The 13,518-nt window shown below is 41.5% G+C and overlaps 2 protein-coding genes across 3 annotated transcripts in view; one reads left to right on the top strand and one right to left on the bottom strand.

Moving 5' to 3' along the window:
- Nucleotides 1-2,967, top strand: part of PRKD3 (protein kinase D3) — a 69,473-nt gene extending 66,506 nt beyond the window's left edge. The window contains exon 20 of the mRNA XM_071221568.1: nucleotides 1,898-2,967. The gene's annotated coding sequence lies outside the window, so the exon portion shown is untranslated. The remainder of the gene's footprint in view (nucleotides 1-1,897) is intronic.
- On the bottom strand, nucleotides 105-13,488 carry NDUFAF7 (NADH:ubiquinone oxidoreductase complex assembly factor 7). Of its 2 annotated transcripts, XM_024552663.3 has the most exons (10): nucleotides 13,399-13,488; nucleotides 12,935-13,098; nucleotides 10,294-10,374; nucleotides 9,004-9,114; nucleotides 7,867-8,080; nucleotides 6,444-6,502; nucleotides 5,618-5,728; nucleotides 2,991-3,134; nucleotides 915-1,088; nucleotides 105-391 (listed from the first exon to the last, which is right to left on the bottom strand). In XM_024552663.3, exons 1-10 carry the CDS (start codon nucleotides 13,451-13,453, stop codon nucleotides 176-178), a joined length of 1,329 nt encoding a protein of 442 aa, XP_024408431.2. In that variant the 5' UTR covers nucleotides 13,454-13,488; the 3' UTR covers nucleotides 105-175. The 2 variants fall into 2 exon arrangements, with proteins under 2 accessions (XP_024408431.2, XP_024408432.2); XM_024552664.3 differs by lacking the exon at nucleotides 13,399-13,488 and having other exon boundaries at nucleotides 12,885-12,964.
- Nucleotides 13,489-13,518: the final 30 nt, after the last annotated feature.

Raw genomic sequence — 13,518 nt, forward strand, 5'->3', positions numbered from 1 at the left:
CCCACAGTTAAACAACTTTAAAAGATCAATGTTCAGTTGTACTATATATAAAATGGGCTACTTTTATTGACTATAAAGAGATAAAATACTTATTTTACCTGTGATATATGAAATTCATTCCCTTTATTTTGGTTTCTTAGACAGACTTGGGGACAAAAAGGCCCAACTTGAAATATCACCGCCAAGCAAGTTCACTAAATCCAGCTACAGGTGATGGAGAAGGTTTTGACTGATGCTCAGTTATCTGTGGGTTCCTACCACAAAGTCTCTGATGAGGCAGCAAGGCAAAAAAGTTAAATCTTTCTCCCATCTTCTTGGGATTCATTAACATATCATACCCCTGAAGTAACTGCTGCCTCAATGAGGGCTCAGCTGACTTATCTAAAAGAACCTGAAAAGAAAAAAAATTCTTAGTAAAAATAACAGCAGAAAAGATTTCTAGTTGCATGCAGCAATACTAGTGACTATCAGCTATTCAATAAAGCAGCGCTTAAAACGTGGTTTCTAATGAACTGCCTCGAAATCACAGGCACTTAATAAAAACATGTTTCTGTGACACAACCCTGTGAATTTGTATGTTTAACCAATATTCCCAGAAGGTCTGAACATACCGAAGGGTTAAAACGTCCTCTGAACAGTTATAAAGTTGATACCTATAACTGCAGTCAAGTTTTCTTAATGAACATGAACACTCTTTGAAAGTCTTAATTCTACGTCTCATGGAGATGCATGAATCTAGGGCTGCTCCACCTGCAGGCCATCTGGTGAAACTAAGTCCTACACTACTGAAAAGGCTGGCACTCCAGGGTTCTGATTAACTACAAGCGTATTAAGGCCAGGTAAACTTCATTTAAAATATTTGCTGGAAATACCGTGAAATTAAAATATTTAATGATAGGGAAATAAATCATTACCTTTAGCCGGACATCAATGCCCATATTTTTTAAAAACATTTGTTGCGTTATTGGGCCCAGAGAAGCCACTCTTCCCTGTACCATTCTGCGCAAATAACTGAAGTCCACATCAGCTGTTAGGTCTGCCGTTCCTGGGGCGATTAAGACATCATGAAGCTTGTGGCCACAAAACCCCTTGAACATAATTTTTAAATAAAATGATGAGTTTTTATCCTTTTATGCTATTGTCAAGATTAAAGAAATACCATCACTTTAGCACATTTTATGTAACAGCTGTAAGGAAAACAAGGCCTAAGTCACAGGTGGCAAACACAAGGCCTGAGGGTGGAATCCAGCCCTCCACCTTGTTTCTACCCGGCAGCAGCACCAAGCTCCTTCCCCCTAGTTAAGGAGTAGTTATATTTATACAGTCCTAAACATACATTTGGCCCTTTGAAGGCAACCACGAGGCTGCTGTGGCCCCCGGTGATAATGAGTTTGAGACTGCTGACCTAAGTCAATGGTTTACAAACTTACTGTAGTAGCACCCATTTCTTCGAATGAGATGCTATGTGGAAAGCCCAATATAAAGCACAGTGTTGGAGCACCTAAAGATGTTGATGCCCTTAACACTTAATTTAACATTTTCATTAATGCCTGTGGATAGAGGAGATCTCACTAATTCTCAGATGGTGTTTTATAAAGTCTTACCATCAACCCATCAGAATCACCTAAGAATACAAGGTCTGTCCGGAAAAAGTCCAACCACTGTTAACATAGCGAGAACAGTTTGCTCAACATGGATGTAACCTGGCAGCCAAGGAGAGTGGACTGCAGTGCACACGTGTGAACAATGACGACTTCACTGTACTAGTCAGTGGGGGTAGGAGATGCCCACTGAGCAAGCATGTGTCCTGTGTGGCTGTAGCATTCAAAATGACTGAGTGAGTAGGACAATGAGTCTGCACCAAATTTTGTGTTAAGCTTGAACATTCCCTCCACAGAAACTATTTGGATGATTCAGAAGGCCACAGCTGTGGGCAGCTGGTGATTGGCAGCTTCATCACAACAACGTGCCCGCTGTATCACATCTCGTGGAGAGGTTTTTGGGGAAACATCACCCAGGTGACTCAGCCCCCTCTATAGCCCAGATTTGGTGCCCTGTGACTTCTGGCTTTTCCAAAAACTAAAATCACGTTTGAAAGGGAAGAGATTTCAGACCATTGATGAGATTCAGGAAAATACAACAGGGCAGCTGATGGCAATTGGGAGAACTGTGTGAGGTCCCAAGGTGCCTACTTTGAAGGGGATTGAGGCGTCATTGTACAATGTTTCTTGTATCTTCAAGAAATGTCTCTATTTTTCATAACACATGGCTGGATACCTTCTGGACAGACCCTGTGTGTTCCTGGACTCTACCCAGACCCACTGAAACAGATCCCTGAAGGTAAGGCTAGGAAATTGGCATCTTAAACACATACCCAGGTTTTCCTTAGGTACGATAAAGTTAAAAACTGAGAACCACAGATGCAGAAAATGACTAATGGCATCTAGTTAAATGTATTTCAATTAAAGTATATTCAACAGAATTGATCACATTCAAAGAACTTAAGGATGGGTGTTTAGGAAGAATAAAAAAATAAATCTGGAGAAGAAAAAAAGATGTTGAAAATCTGATAGAAAATGTCTGATTATAGCAGCTAGGTCAAATCTCCAAAGAAGTACCAAAAAAGTTTTTTAAATGAAGAAAGGGTAGAAAAATTTCAAAACTTTAGGAAAATCTTTCCATTTGTACGATTTGGATGCTTACTGGGATCTATGCAGACCCAGGTTCAGCAACTTAAGGAAGAATGTATACAATTCAGGTCCTGTTCGAAGGAAAGTTAGACAGTGGATTTAGCCTTAGTTAGGGATAAGATCTAGAGTTATGAGTAGTTTTAACATCAATATTAATTATAAAATAATGTAATACAACAGTGCTGCACACTGTAGAAAGCAAAAATAAAGATCTTGAGTGGGCCTCGACCCTAACAAGTGACAGCTGAATAAATCACACCCACCACCTTCAGAGAAGTCACAGTGTGGAGGTGTACGTACTCTGAACGTGTCTGTCTTAGTCCCGTCGTGACCGTAATCGGCAATCAGTGCGGCCCCTCCAGTCAACACAATGCGCTGAGAAAGTTCCTGAATGATAACACCAGCATCAGGACACACCTCCACGTGATCCCTTGTTTCATCGTGCTAGTAAGGAAAAGGTGAAAGAAAATACATCACTCCAAAGAACTGTTTCCTCAGGGTTTTTCCGGTTTTCCTACGATGAACGTTTCTTAGTTACAATAAAAATAAATTTATTCTCAATACGAATTATGTTCTCTACACTAACTTTTCGCATGACATCCTCTTTATTATACAAAACTACTCGGCTTTCGGATGCCATGCACTAAGCTTACAAATGCATTTCAATGTTAATCCTTTCTTTAAAAAGGCAGGTGACCTCCCAACCCTTCAGGTGGCCGAGTACATTCCCACTTCAGCGCCTGCCACATAACAGGTACTCCAAACACTGTGCTGAACGAAATGACGTAAATCCGATTTAAAAAAACAGACCGTATTAAACAAGTGTATCATGATGCCTTCTGTTGGAGCTAACGGCATCCTAATGATATGCTCTGTATCTAGAAACATCAGCATATGAACTAATACCAATGTACCTGAGGCCTTTATTTCCCAAGACGTTCAAGCATTAATAAGTGTCCTCAGTAAGTGCCTCTCAGCTTAAAAAGTGAAATGGCAATATTAATATTGGTCAACTTGACTAGTATATGTGAAATTTCACTAGCTCCTAGAATAATGGCAAATTTCCTTTGCTTCTTAAGTGAAACGTACACTGACTCTTGCCCTCTCCTAACGCCCCGCTGAAAATGAAGTGCTGCCCTGCCGTGACATCTGGGCCTATAATGGCACAGTTGTAACAGGCACAAGGTCAGACCCAGTCAGCTTCTGGCCTCAGCTCTTCCCACTGCTTACCAGAGACAGGTTACTTAGCCTTTTGGGGTCCCCTTCCTCATCACATGTGTACTAGGCTTGTGGTGAGGCTTAAATGAAACAGTAAATCAGCCCCAGAGCTATCTTTTTTTCTTTGTTCTTTTGTGTTTAGGTTTTCTTTTTGTTTTGTTTTGCCCCAGTGCTATGAAATAAATTATTGTGGTTCACCCTGGCCAGGTGGCTTAGTTGGCTGGAGCATCGACTAAGCACGCTGTGGTTTCAGTCCCAGGTCAGTGCACATGCCTAGGTTGCAGGTTCAATCCCCAGTCAGGGTGTGTATGAAGGCAACTAGTTGATGCTGCTCTCTCCCATCAGTGTTTCTCTTCCTGCCTTCCTCTCTCTCTAAAATCAGTAATAAAATATCCTCAGGTGAGGATAAATTAAATCAATGTGGTTTAACTATAAACCTTTGGGCATAAATGACACAGCCCAGTGAACCACGCTGACATTCTTACCATCTTAGCCTGCTCTTCAAGATGATGAGTTCTATTACCATTCGCCCTGTTCACATGAGAGGAAAAAGCATCCCTCCCTCTCTCATAAATGAATACTACTCAAGTCAAGAACTAAAAAGAATCACAAGTCCCAGGACCTGGGGCTTAGCTCTTGGTAGCTTTATGAATTTGTTTCTCAGATAAAATTAAGTAGCCAGAATACGAAAAAACAGAAATGTACACAAGCGCTTAGGCTGGTATTTTAACTTATGTTTTGCAAAGAAAACTTAATTCATAGATTCATATTTAAAAGGTCCTGTGCTTTTGAGACTGCTAACTTCTGGCCCTGGCTGGTGTGGCTCAGTGGCCTGAGATCCGGCCTGAGTGCCAGCCTGCGAACTTAAAGGTCGCCAGTTTGATTACTAGTCAGGGTGCATGCCTGCACTGTGGGACCGGTTCCCCATTGGGGACGTGCAAGAGGCAAACCAATCTATGTTTCTCTTGCTCATGGATGTTGCTCTCCCTCCCTTTCTCTTTTCCTTCCCTTCTCTTTAGAAATAAATAAAAATAAAATCTTTAAAACTGATAAATTCTGGGTTATAAGTTCTTAGTTATGGTCTAAAAAGTGGAAATCTCTTTTCTGAACTGGAAAAGAAAGGAATGAAACAGACAGTCTAGAGCCTAAATATTCCTGAGAAGGACAGGATTTTTTTTTAACCTTTATGCATAACCCCAAGATGGGTTCTTTGTGATTTATTCCTTGGAGCCAAGAGTAGTAAAATACCATTCTGGCAGCCTAGAATCAAATTTGGATCTGGGTGGAAACAGAAAAGAAAGGCACAAGTAATGGAGTTGTTTTGAGAATTAGGTGAGAAAATACAGAGTAATACATACAAAGGACTCAATAAACACTTATTGTTGTTACTTCACCATACACTGTACTACACTGTTCTCACAGACATCAAACCCTTCCTGTAAAGAGACAATACTGTCAACATTTGACAGGTAAACAGAGAAGGTAAGGGACTTGCTGAGTAAGTGTGTACTCACTTCTCTATTACATATAAAGTCACACGGCTAAGAAATGACTCTCCTGACTCTAGATCCTCCCCACTTTCCATTATTAATGAAAAACATCTCACATGTTGTGAGCAACTCCTTCCCCCCTGTGTAAAGAAGCTCTAAAATAGTAACTCAGAAAATAAGACTTGGCTGGTAATAAACTAAGAAGAAACATATTCTTACTTGTATGAAGGCTTCTGCTGGGGTGGCACAAGGCGCCAAAACAAACCTCAGTTTATCAGAACCTTCTGGATCAATATCAATTAATACTTCTCGCCATCCTTCTGGGGTTTTCTAACACAAAGTAACACACAGAAACCAATTTTTGCAAGTTTGTTCTCAAAACTCTTGAGCCAAAAGTACCACCAGTTTTCTCCCCTTACCATATGTAAGACAGGTAAGTAACACTTGCAGAGCACTTTACCACTTGAAATTATTTCAAGGCTTTACTTCACTTCTTCTAAACCAATGAGTAGGCTGTTAGATACAGACTATTAATGTAGTTGAGATAAGAGGTAGAGCTGGGGAAGACAAAATAAGCAGCATGCCTCAAAATGGAAAACAGACTTACGAAGACTAATCAGAAGCTTTTGCTAATAAATTGTTACATAATAATACATACTCTCAGCCTTAGAGGTTATCAGTACACATACATTACCACCAAATCTTAAATCTCATGGAAAGAATACAGACAAATTTTAATCTTTGGCATTTAAAAATATTTGCTAAAAAGAGATCTTCATTGTACTAAAGCCATTTACCATCTTATATTCTCATGCATCTTTATCTTAAGAGAATTAAGAATTCTTAATAATTATCCTACGAGAATTAAGAATTCCACTTGATATTTCATGATTGCTTTTCAATTATTTATATTCATGAGGCATTCTAAATACAGTTAACTTCAACCAATAGTATTTACATGTTAATTAAATAGCAAAAATATTCATTCTTACAACACAAGGCCCTTTGTTAGTCAATTATAAACATGGCTTTTTCCCCATCATACCTGAAACTTATGCACGGGAAGAACGTCAAAAAATTCATGTGCAAGGTAGAAGCTGTATCCTATTTAGAAGTAGAAGAAAAATTAATGTTTAAGCATTTTTAAGATAATGAATTGGTTCTTTTGAACATTAACATAAAAAATGCCTGGTTCTTTGTATTGGAGCCTGCGATGCTTCCATCATCATCTCTACCACAGAACCACTGCGCTCTTCCCAGCAAAGCTACTCTGCAGAAAATACAGAGGGTCAATTACTATTATTCTCACTTTCCACACCCCAGGATCATAAAGCCAAATATCTCAGTTATCAGTTTAATTTCTTATTCATTACTAGGCCGAAAGAAATCAGAACGCAAACTTGCTGGCTGAGAGAAGACTTGCATTTCCTAAAACCATCCGAGGCCAGGAACGGCTGAGGTGTCTTGCCCAAATCAGACCTTCAGGTTTGAGCCGGAGTTCATCATGTAAGATTCCTGAAGAGCGCAGGCCTTTTCCTGTACTACACTGCTTGCCTCTAGGCAAGTCAGGATGTTCAAAAGATGGGATAATTCAGCTATACCCACCTAACACTCCCTCCTCCAGCCCATGCGGCAGTGGGCTGCTTTGGCAGCAGTCCTATGTTAGGGGTAGGGCAACACTAAAAAGCACAAAAGTACGAAGGGATTTTATTTGGTTTTGTTTTTGCAAAACTACATGAAATTCATTGTTCCTTAATGTTAGGCAATTTTATTTTCTAATACAATGTTGTTGTTTTTTAAATATATTTTTATTTTTTAGAAAGGGAGGGAGGGAGGGAGGCAGAGAGGGAAAGAAACAGATCAGTTGCGGCTCACACGTACCCAGCTGGGGACCTGGCCAGCAAGCCAGGCGTGTGCCCTGAACTGGCAACCCGTAGCTTTGAGGGACCACAACCAGCCCACTGAGCCACACCCATAAGGGCTACAAGGGATTTTTTATAGAATGAAGTTCGCTCTTCTTGTAAGGGACTTGGCAGCACTAACTCAGTCTAATTCAGATACTTCTCAACTTATGTTGGGGTTACCTCCTCACAAGCCTTGTTAAGTCAAAAATGCATTTGATACTCTTAACCTACCAAACACCACAGCTCAGCCCAGCCTTCTTTAAACATGCTCAGCACACTTTCATTAGCACACAACGGGGCAAAAGCATTTCACTGCTGCTGCCCTGCATAAGACAGTACTGTACTGCCTATCAGCAGCCCCAGAAAGATCAAAATTCACAACTTGAAGTGCAGGCTTTATCGAATGCATATCACTTTTGTACCATCGTAAAGTTGAAAAATTGTAAATTGAACCATTGTTAAATTGGGACAGTCTGTATATTGTTCTACAAGGTTGTGATTACCTATCACTACTGTGAGGGGCTGTGATCAAAATTCTCTCATTAATCAATGTAAAATCATTACCTTTTGGTACATCCAGCAGGTCTCGGTACCAGGAAATTGGAATCCCAGACTTCGTAACACCTTTCATATATACCGGGGATCCCGCACTTCGCTCTACGGGAACGTTCTCTTCAGTCAGAGTTAATGCTTGGATCTCACTTAATTTTTGGCTCACCTCTACTAGATGAATTGAAATCTCACAGTTTTTCAGCACAGATCCAAGCTGGCTAAACACCTAAATACAAAAAGAAGACAAATTGGCAAAATACACATTGAGTAGATTTTACGTTTTCTAACCACTGGCCTCAGTAATTTGCTCGTCACAGTACAAGTTATAATTAGTTCCAGAGAAATGTGTTCCTTACACAAGCCACTCTCCAGCACTCCATGAGAATCATAACCTTCTTAGAGTTATTACACAGTCTACATAAGAAAGGAACAGGTCGCAGTTTGGTTCCCTAAGGGTAACATTTAGGACTGTGATTACAAATGAGAATAAGAGACTGCCCCATCCTCACCGGCACCTGGTGGTGTCAGACTTTGTAACTTGGATGGTTTGGTGGCGTCTCTCCGACCTGACCCTTCATTTCCCTGATGCCAGCGAGTCTGAGCATTTTTTTGTTTTTATTGCCCATCTGGGTTTTCTGTTTCATGCTGGGCTTGTTCACATGTTTGGCCTGGTTTTTCTAGTGAGCTCTCTGTCGCCTCACCGACTTAAAGGACTACTAGTTCTTTGCTGGTTACATGTACTGCAAATAACTGCTCTAGCTCGGGGTTTGTCTCACCACTCTCTTCATGGTGTCTTCAAAGAACAAGAAGCTCCTAGTTTCCTCAAAGAACACAAAGTTCTCAATTTTAATGTAGTGGAAATTATTAATATATTTTCTTTTATGGCTTCTGTTTTATGTATAATTCAAAAACTTTTTCCCTACTCAGAAGACAAATATGTTCTCTTATAATGTCTTCTAAATGTTTTATAGTTTTAGCTTTCACATTCTCCCCTACCCCGATATTTCCATCTTGTAAACAGACAATAACTAACCAAACACTGTATTATTCTGACATTATATTTTAGCTGAGAAATACGAGGTTAAGGAGGTGGGACCGAAAGTGCAAACTCAGACATACATGAGACTTGAAGACTCTTTTATTACCTACCCTCAGAATATCTTCTGTGAGGGTCCCCCGACCTGGGCCCAGTTCCACCAGCTGGAAAGCTGCACTTTTTCCACTGGCCATCCACTCACTAATAAACCATATCCCTAGCAGCTGTGACAAGGGAAAAAAACACATTGAAGTATTATAAAGTGTAAAAGCATACCACAACATAAAACTCCATGAAAATGCATAATTTATGTCAGAAAGCAAACTGTTTGCAAACAACCATATGAACTGAATAAAGGAAACTTCAGTGGGACTATGGTACAACACATACCAGTTAGGAAGCTTAAAGAACTAGAGCAAATAGTTACAAGGCACCCTCCACTATAAAAGGTCCCATGACACAGATAAGAGAGTATCTCTCACAGAAAGGTACTAGTATTTGAAAGCAAACAGACATATAAAATACAATTCTCTAACTAGGCCATTTCTTCACATTCATATGATTTCAACAATTACATGGCTCGCCCTGACTGGTATAGTTCAGAGGGCTGGGTGTCGACCTGCAGACCGAAAGGTCACCATTGTGATTCCCAGTCAGGTCACAAGCCTAAGCTGCAGGCCAGATCCCCAGTTGGGGGTCATGTGAGAGGCAACCAACTGATGTTTCTCTCACACATAAATGTTTTTCTCCCTCTCTTTCTCCCTCCCTTCCCCTCTCTCTAAAAATAAGCCAAATCTCTCAAGAAAATAATTACATGGTTCTTAGACACAAGCAATGTCTTTTTAATACCTGGATTCTACTTCCTCTTATGTACTATTTCTTATTTCTACATTGATCAAAGGTTATTATATGAAAATAAATTAGAATTCCTGAAAAGAATCTGAAGTTTCTTACAGGGAGACTTCTGCTGTAACTATGGCTAAATCATGTTTGGGGGGGAGGGGCTTTAGAGCTCATTCTGCCGCAGCAATTCCTTCTGGGGCAAGTCTACCCCTTTCCTCACCATCGCCTTTGTCTCACTTCCTTCCCCCATTCTCCTCTGTCATCTGGTTCGCCTCTTTTTTTACCTCTTTACCTCCATCCCTTTTCCTTCTCCTTCCTTTTGTCTCTTACCTCTACATTCCCTTTTCTACAGCAAAAGTATAAACTTTTCAAATGTCCATTTTACCATTTTCTTTCCTCCGTTCCCTTTCCATTACCTCAATATATAAACTATTAAATAATGAAAACTTTTGATGAGTCACAAAAACAAAGCTGTAAAATACTACTATAGAATAAGACACCTTAATCTGCTTTCAAATGTTTGTGATATTAGTTTCTTTTATAGTTGAGACTGGTATTACCTCCCCAAAGATCTGACTTATTTCAGGCGAAGTAATAAAATCTCCTTTTTCTCCTAGCATGTCACGGTACACATAATATCCCTGAGTAAAGAGAGAAAAATGGAGAAAACAAATTAATTTTCAAATTCAGCTTTTTAAACACCCCTCCAGAATCTTACATAATGGGTACAACAAAATAAATAATTTTGTAGTAAAAAAGTTCTCTCTTCTAAATAAGCAAGATAAACACAGTATCTTTGCCTAAATTTTACAAAGTGACGGTCATTTTGCAGAACTGGGGAAAACCAATGACTTCTTGACTAGAAAGCCAGAAGCCAGGCAGTGTCCATCTCTGCCTTCCAACCTCCTTCCCTTTGCCGGCTTCCAAAACCCAACACAGTAAGACCCTGCCTACCCCACCGCGTTCCTCCCCCAGATTCTCATACTTTTTGTTTCAAATTAGCCCTGCCTGCTGGCCATGGTGTTTTCTGACCTGGGTGCGAATTCCATGGAATATTCACTTTGTGAAAATTCATCAAGCTGTACACTTGTGATTTATGCATTTTCCATATGAATGTCATAGCTCAACAATGTTTGGGTTTGTTTTTTTTTTTTAATTGGCTGTCATTGTCCACACATCCATGCCACTGAAATGCCTTCCCCTCTCCTTTTCCACTACCTTCCTGGCAATCTTATACTCATCCACCAAATCTGCTGAAATGCCACCTTCTCTGACCTCCTCCTCCTCCAGCCTTCCAACCTCAGACTAAATCCACTGTTCCCTTTTCTACGCTTATTTATATGTCCATTCTTCACCAGAAGGCACAGTTAGTTGGGGGAGAGTACTAAGTCTTATTTACTTTCATATCCCAAGTTTTTTCATAATGCCTAACCTTTAAGAAACACTCAGGAATTGTTTAAAAATTCCCTACGGTCCTCATGCCCCTTCTTCTACCACCTTACTCATGGCAGATGACCTGGGCTCCTGCCCACACTGGATTTAAACACAACTTCTCAACTTCCTGACTCCACTTGGCCTCTACCTGCTCCCATTCTTTCCTTGGGACTCACATATGAAATGCTCATCCCTTCTGTTCTTATCCAAACCCGACCCCTCCTGTGCTCTGGATGGATCGCAATTCCTCACCCAGCTCCCATGAGCCAGGACCTTTCGCATCACCTGATTTCCTTTCTCTCACAGCTTCAACTTTTCCCTCAGCATTAGAAATATAATGAAATTTAAAAATTATTTTTGCCCTGACTGGTGGCTCAGTTGGTTGAAGTGTCGTCCTATACACCCAAAAGGTTATGGGTTCGATTCCCGGTCAGGGCACATATCTAGGTTGCGGGTTCGATCCCCAGATGGTGCGTGTATGGGAAGCACCAATCCATGTCTCCCTCTCCTCCTTCCTCTCTTTCCAAAATCAATAAACATATCTTCAGGTGAGGATCCATGCAGCATCTACCCACTAGCCTTTCTCCTTCCCTTCATAAGTAAGCACTTCAGGGGTGTTTTTTTAGTGTTATGAGTCCCTTTGGTAGTACAGTAAAGCCTGTGGACTCCTTTAGAGAGTGTTTTCAAATGCACAGGACTTAAAACATACAGGATTACAAAGGAAAGCAACTGAAAAATACTTATCAACTATTTAAAAATAAACTGGTGATACAGTAATATATGTGCTTCTTTGTGTTACTAAAAACCAAAGTCGCACAGAAGGTCGAATAAGGAACAAAGTTCTGAAGCACGGACGAGCACAATGGTATTTTGAGATAGCTGTGATTGATCACTCTGTCGTGCGGTGACAATGTCAATCGTTCCACTGATACTAACCCAAGTCACAGGTATTGCTGATTCTACTGGTCGTTGCCTATGTTCACAGAGAAAAGCTAAAGTTCAGTTAGAAGTTAATTAAAATAACTGCCTTGCCTAAACCTCTGGACAGTGGGCCGCTCCACCACATCCAGCAACAAGCCATACCAACTCCCGAATTCCACAGACCTCACATTTCGACTCAGCAGATGGTGAAACATTCTACAATAAAAGGACTACAGACTTTCAACGAGTGGCTTTGTGGAGCAGACAAAGAAATACAGGCCAGAAAGCTGCAATACTGAATTGCAGAACAGCAAAGACTCAGGCCTTCTATTGTCGAAAATAGAAACCAGAATATGCTTCCAATGCCTGCTGAAGCCATCCCAATACAGACAACTTTCCAGGCACTAAATTCCTAATTCCACCTCAGAATCCCTAAACTGCAAATTTGTATATCGGGCTGAACTCTATCCTTCCCCTCCCTCCTAAATAGGATACTGCTCTTCCTCTTCCTCCATTCCCTTATCCCAGAGAAATGACTCCACCATCTCCCATCAGCCCAGGTCGAACTGTCACGCTTGTCTCATCACATAAATGCAACCAGTTACATTGTCTCCTGAACAGCTTGGGAATTTGTCATCTGTATACTGGCACTGCCGCTGACTTGATCCAGCCCCGAAGCAGGTGACAGATTAATTTATCCGTCTCCAGTACTCGGCGGGGGGCTCTTCCCCTGGAAGACACCCTGCCAGTCTGGGCTGAAGACGCTCAGGCTCCCTTCCAACGCTCAGGCTCGCACCTCTCAAACCTGTTACAGCGGGCATGGTCCTCGGGCTCCCCGACCCATACCTTGGCAGGGTTGGTCAAGACCTCCTTCATGTACTCGGCCACAGTGATGGGGCCAGTAGACTTGATTTTGTACATAAGATGCCGCAGCATCGGAGTCACCTGGTTGCTTTCTACCGGATCTTTACCGGAGCTGAAATATTTTCCTCTCCAAAGGCAGGGAATGACTGCGAAAAACACACATTAAATAGGACCCATTAAAAACCTTAGTATTTACACGTGCACAACTGTCTGATAGCTTTCAAAGTGGCTTCGTTAACGCTTAAACTCGTCCGAAGCCGGGAAAGCCGTCTCCCAGCCGCAGCACGCACACAAGGCGCAGGCAGGCGAGCACTTTGCCCTCGACCTCATAGGCATTTTATTTTGGACACTGTCTCCGGCAGGCAGCGCCCCAGACGCCCCGAACTAAGCTAGGGGACCCTCGCGGTTTCCACGGCAACCGGGGTTCGGCCGGGGCGAACACTTACCCGCTCGCGCCGCAGCGTTCAGCGACCAGGCGCCGGCCTTCCGCAGGACACGCATACTGAACTAGCCAAGCTGCCGGGAGCCGCCTCGGGGGTGGGGATTACAGCCACTTCCGGGTGAGA

Source organism: Desmodus rotundus, chromosome 5 (genome assembly GCF_022682495.2).
Source record: "Desmodus rotundus isolate HL8 chromosome 5, HLdesRot8A.1, whole genome shotgun sequence".
NCBI lineage: Eukaryota > Metazoa > Chordata > Mammalia > Chiroptera > Phyllostomidae > Desmodus > Desmodus rotundus.

Coding starts and splice junctions, on each gene's coding strand:
- NDUFAF7 (XM_024552663.3), bottom strand. CDS start 13,453: ATGCGTGTCCTGCGGAAGGCCGGCGCCTGGTCGCTGAACGCTGCGGCG. Junction 9,115..10,293: donor TAAGTCAGATCTTTGGGGAG/GTAATACCAGTC, acceptor CCCTTGTCACAG/CTGCTAGGGATATGGTTTAT. Junction 6,503..7,866: donor CCTGCTGGATGTACCAAAAG/GTAATGATTTTA, acceptor ACTTCTAAATAG/GATACAGCTTCTACCTTGCA.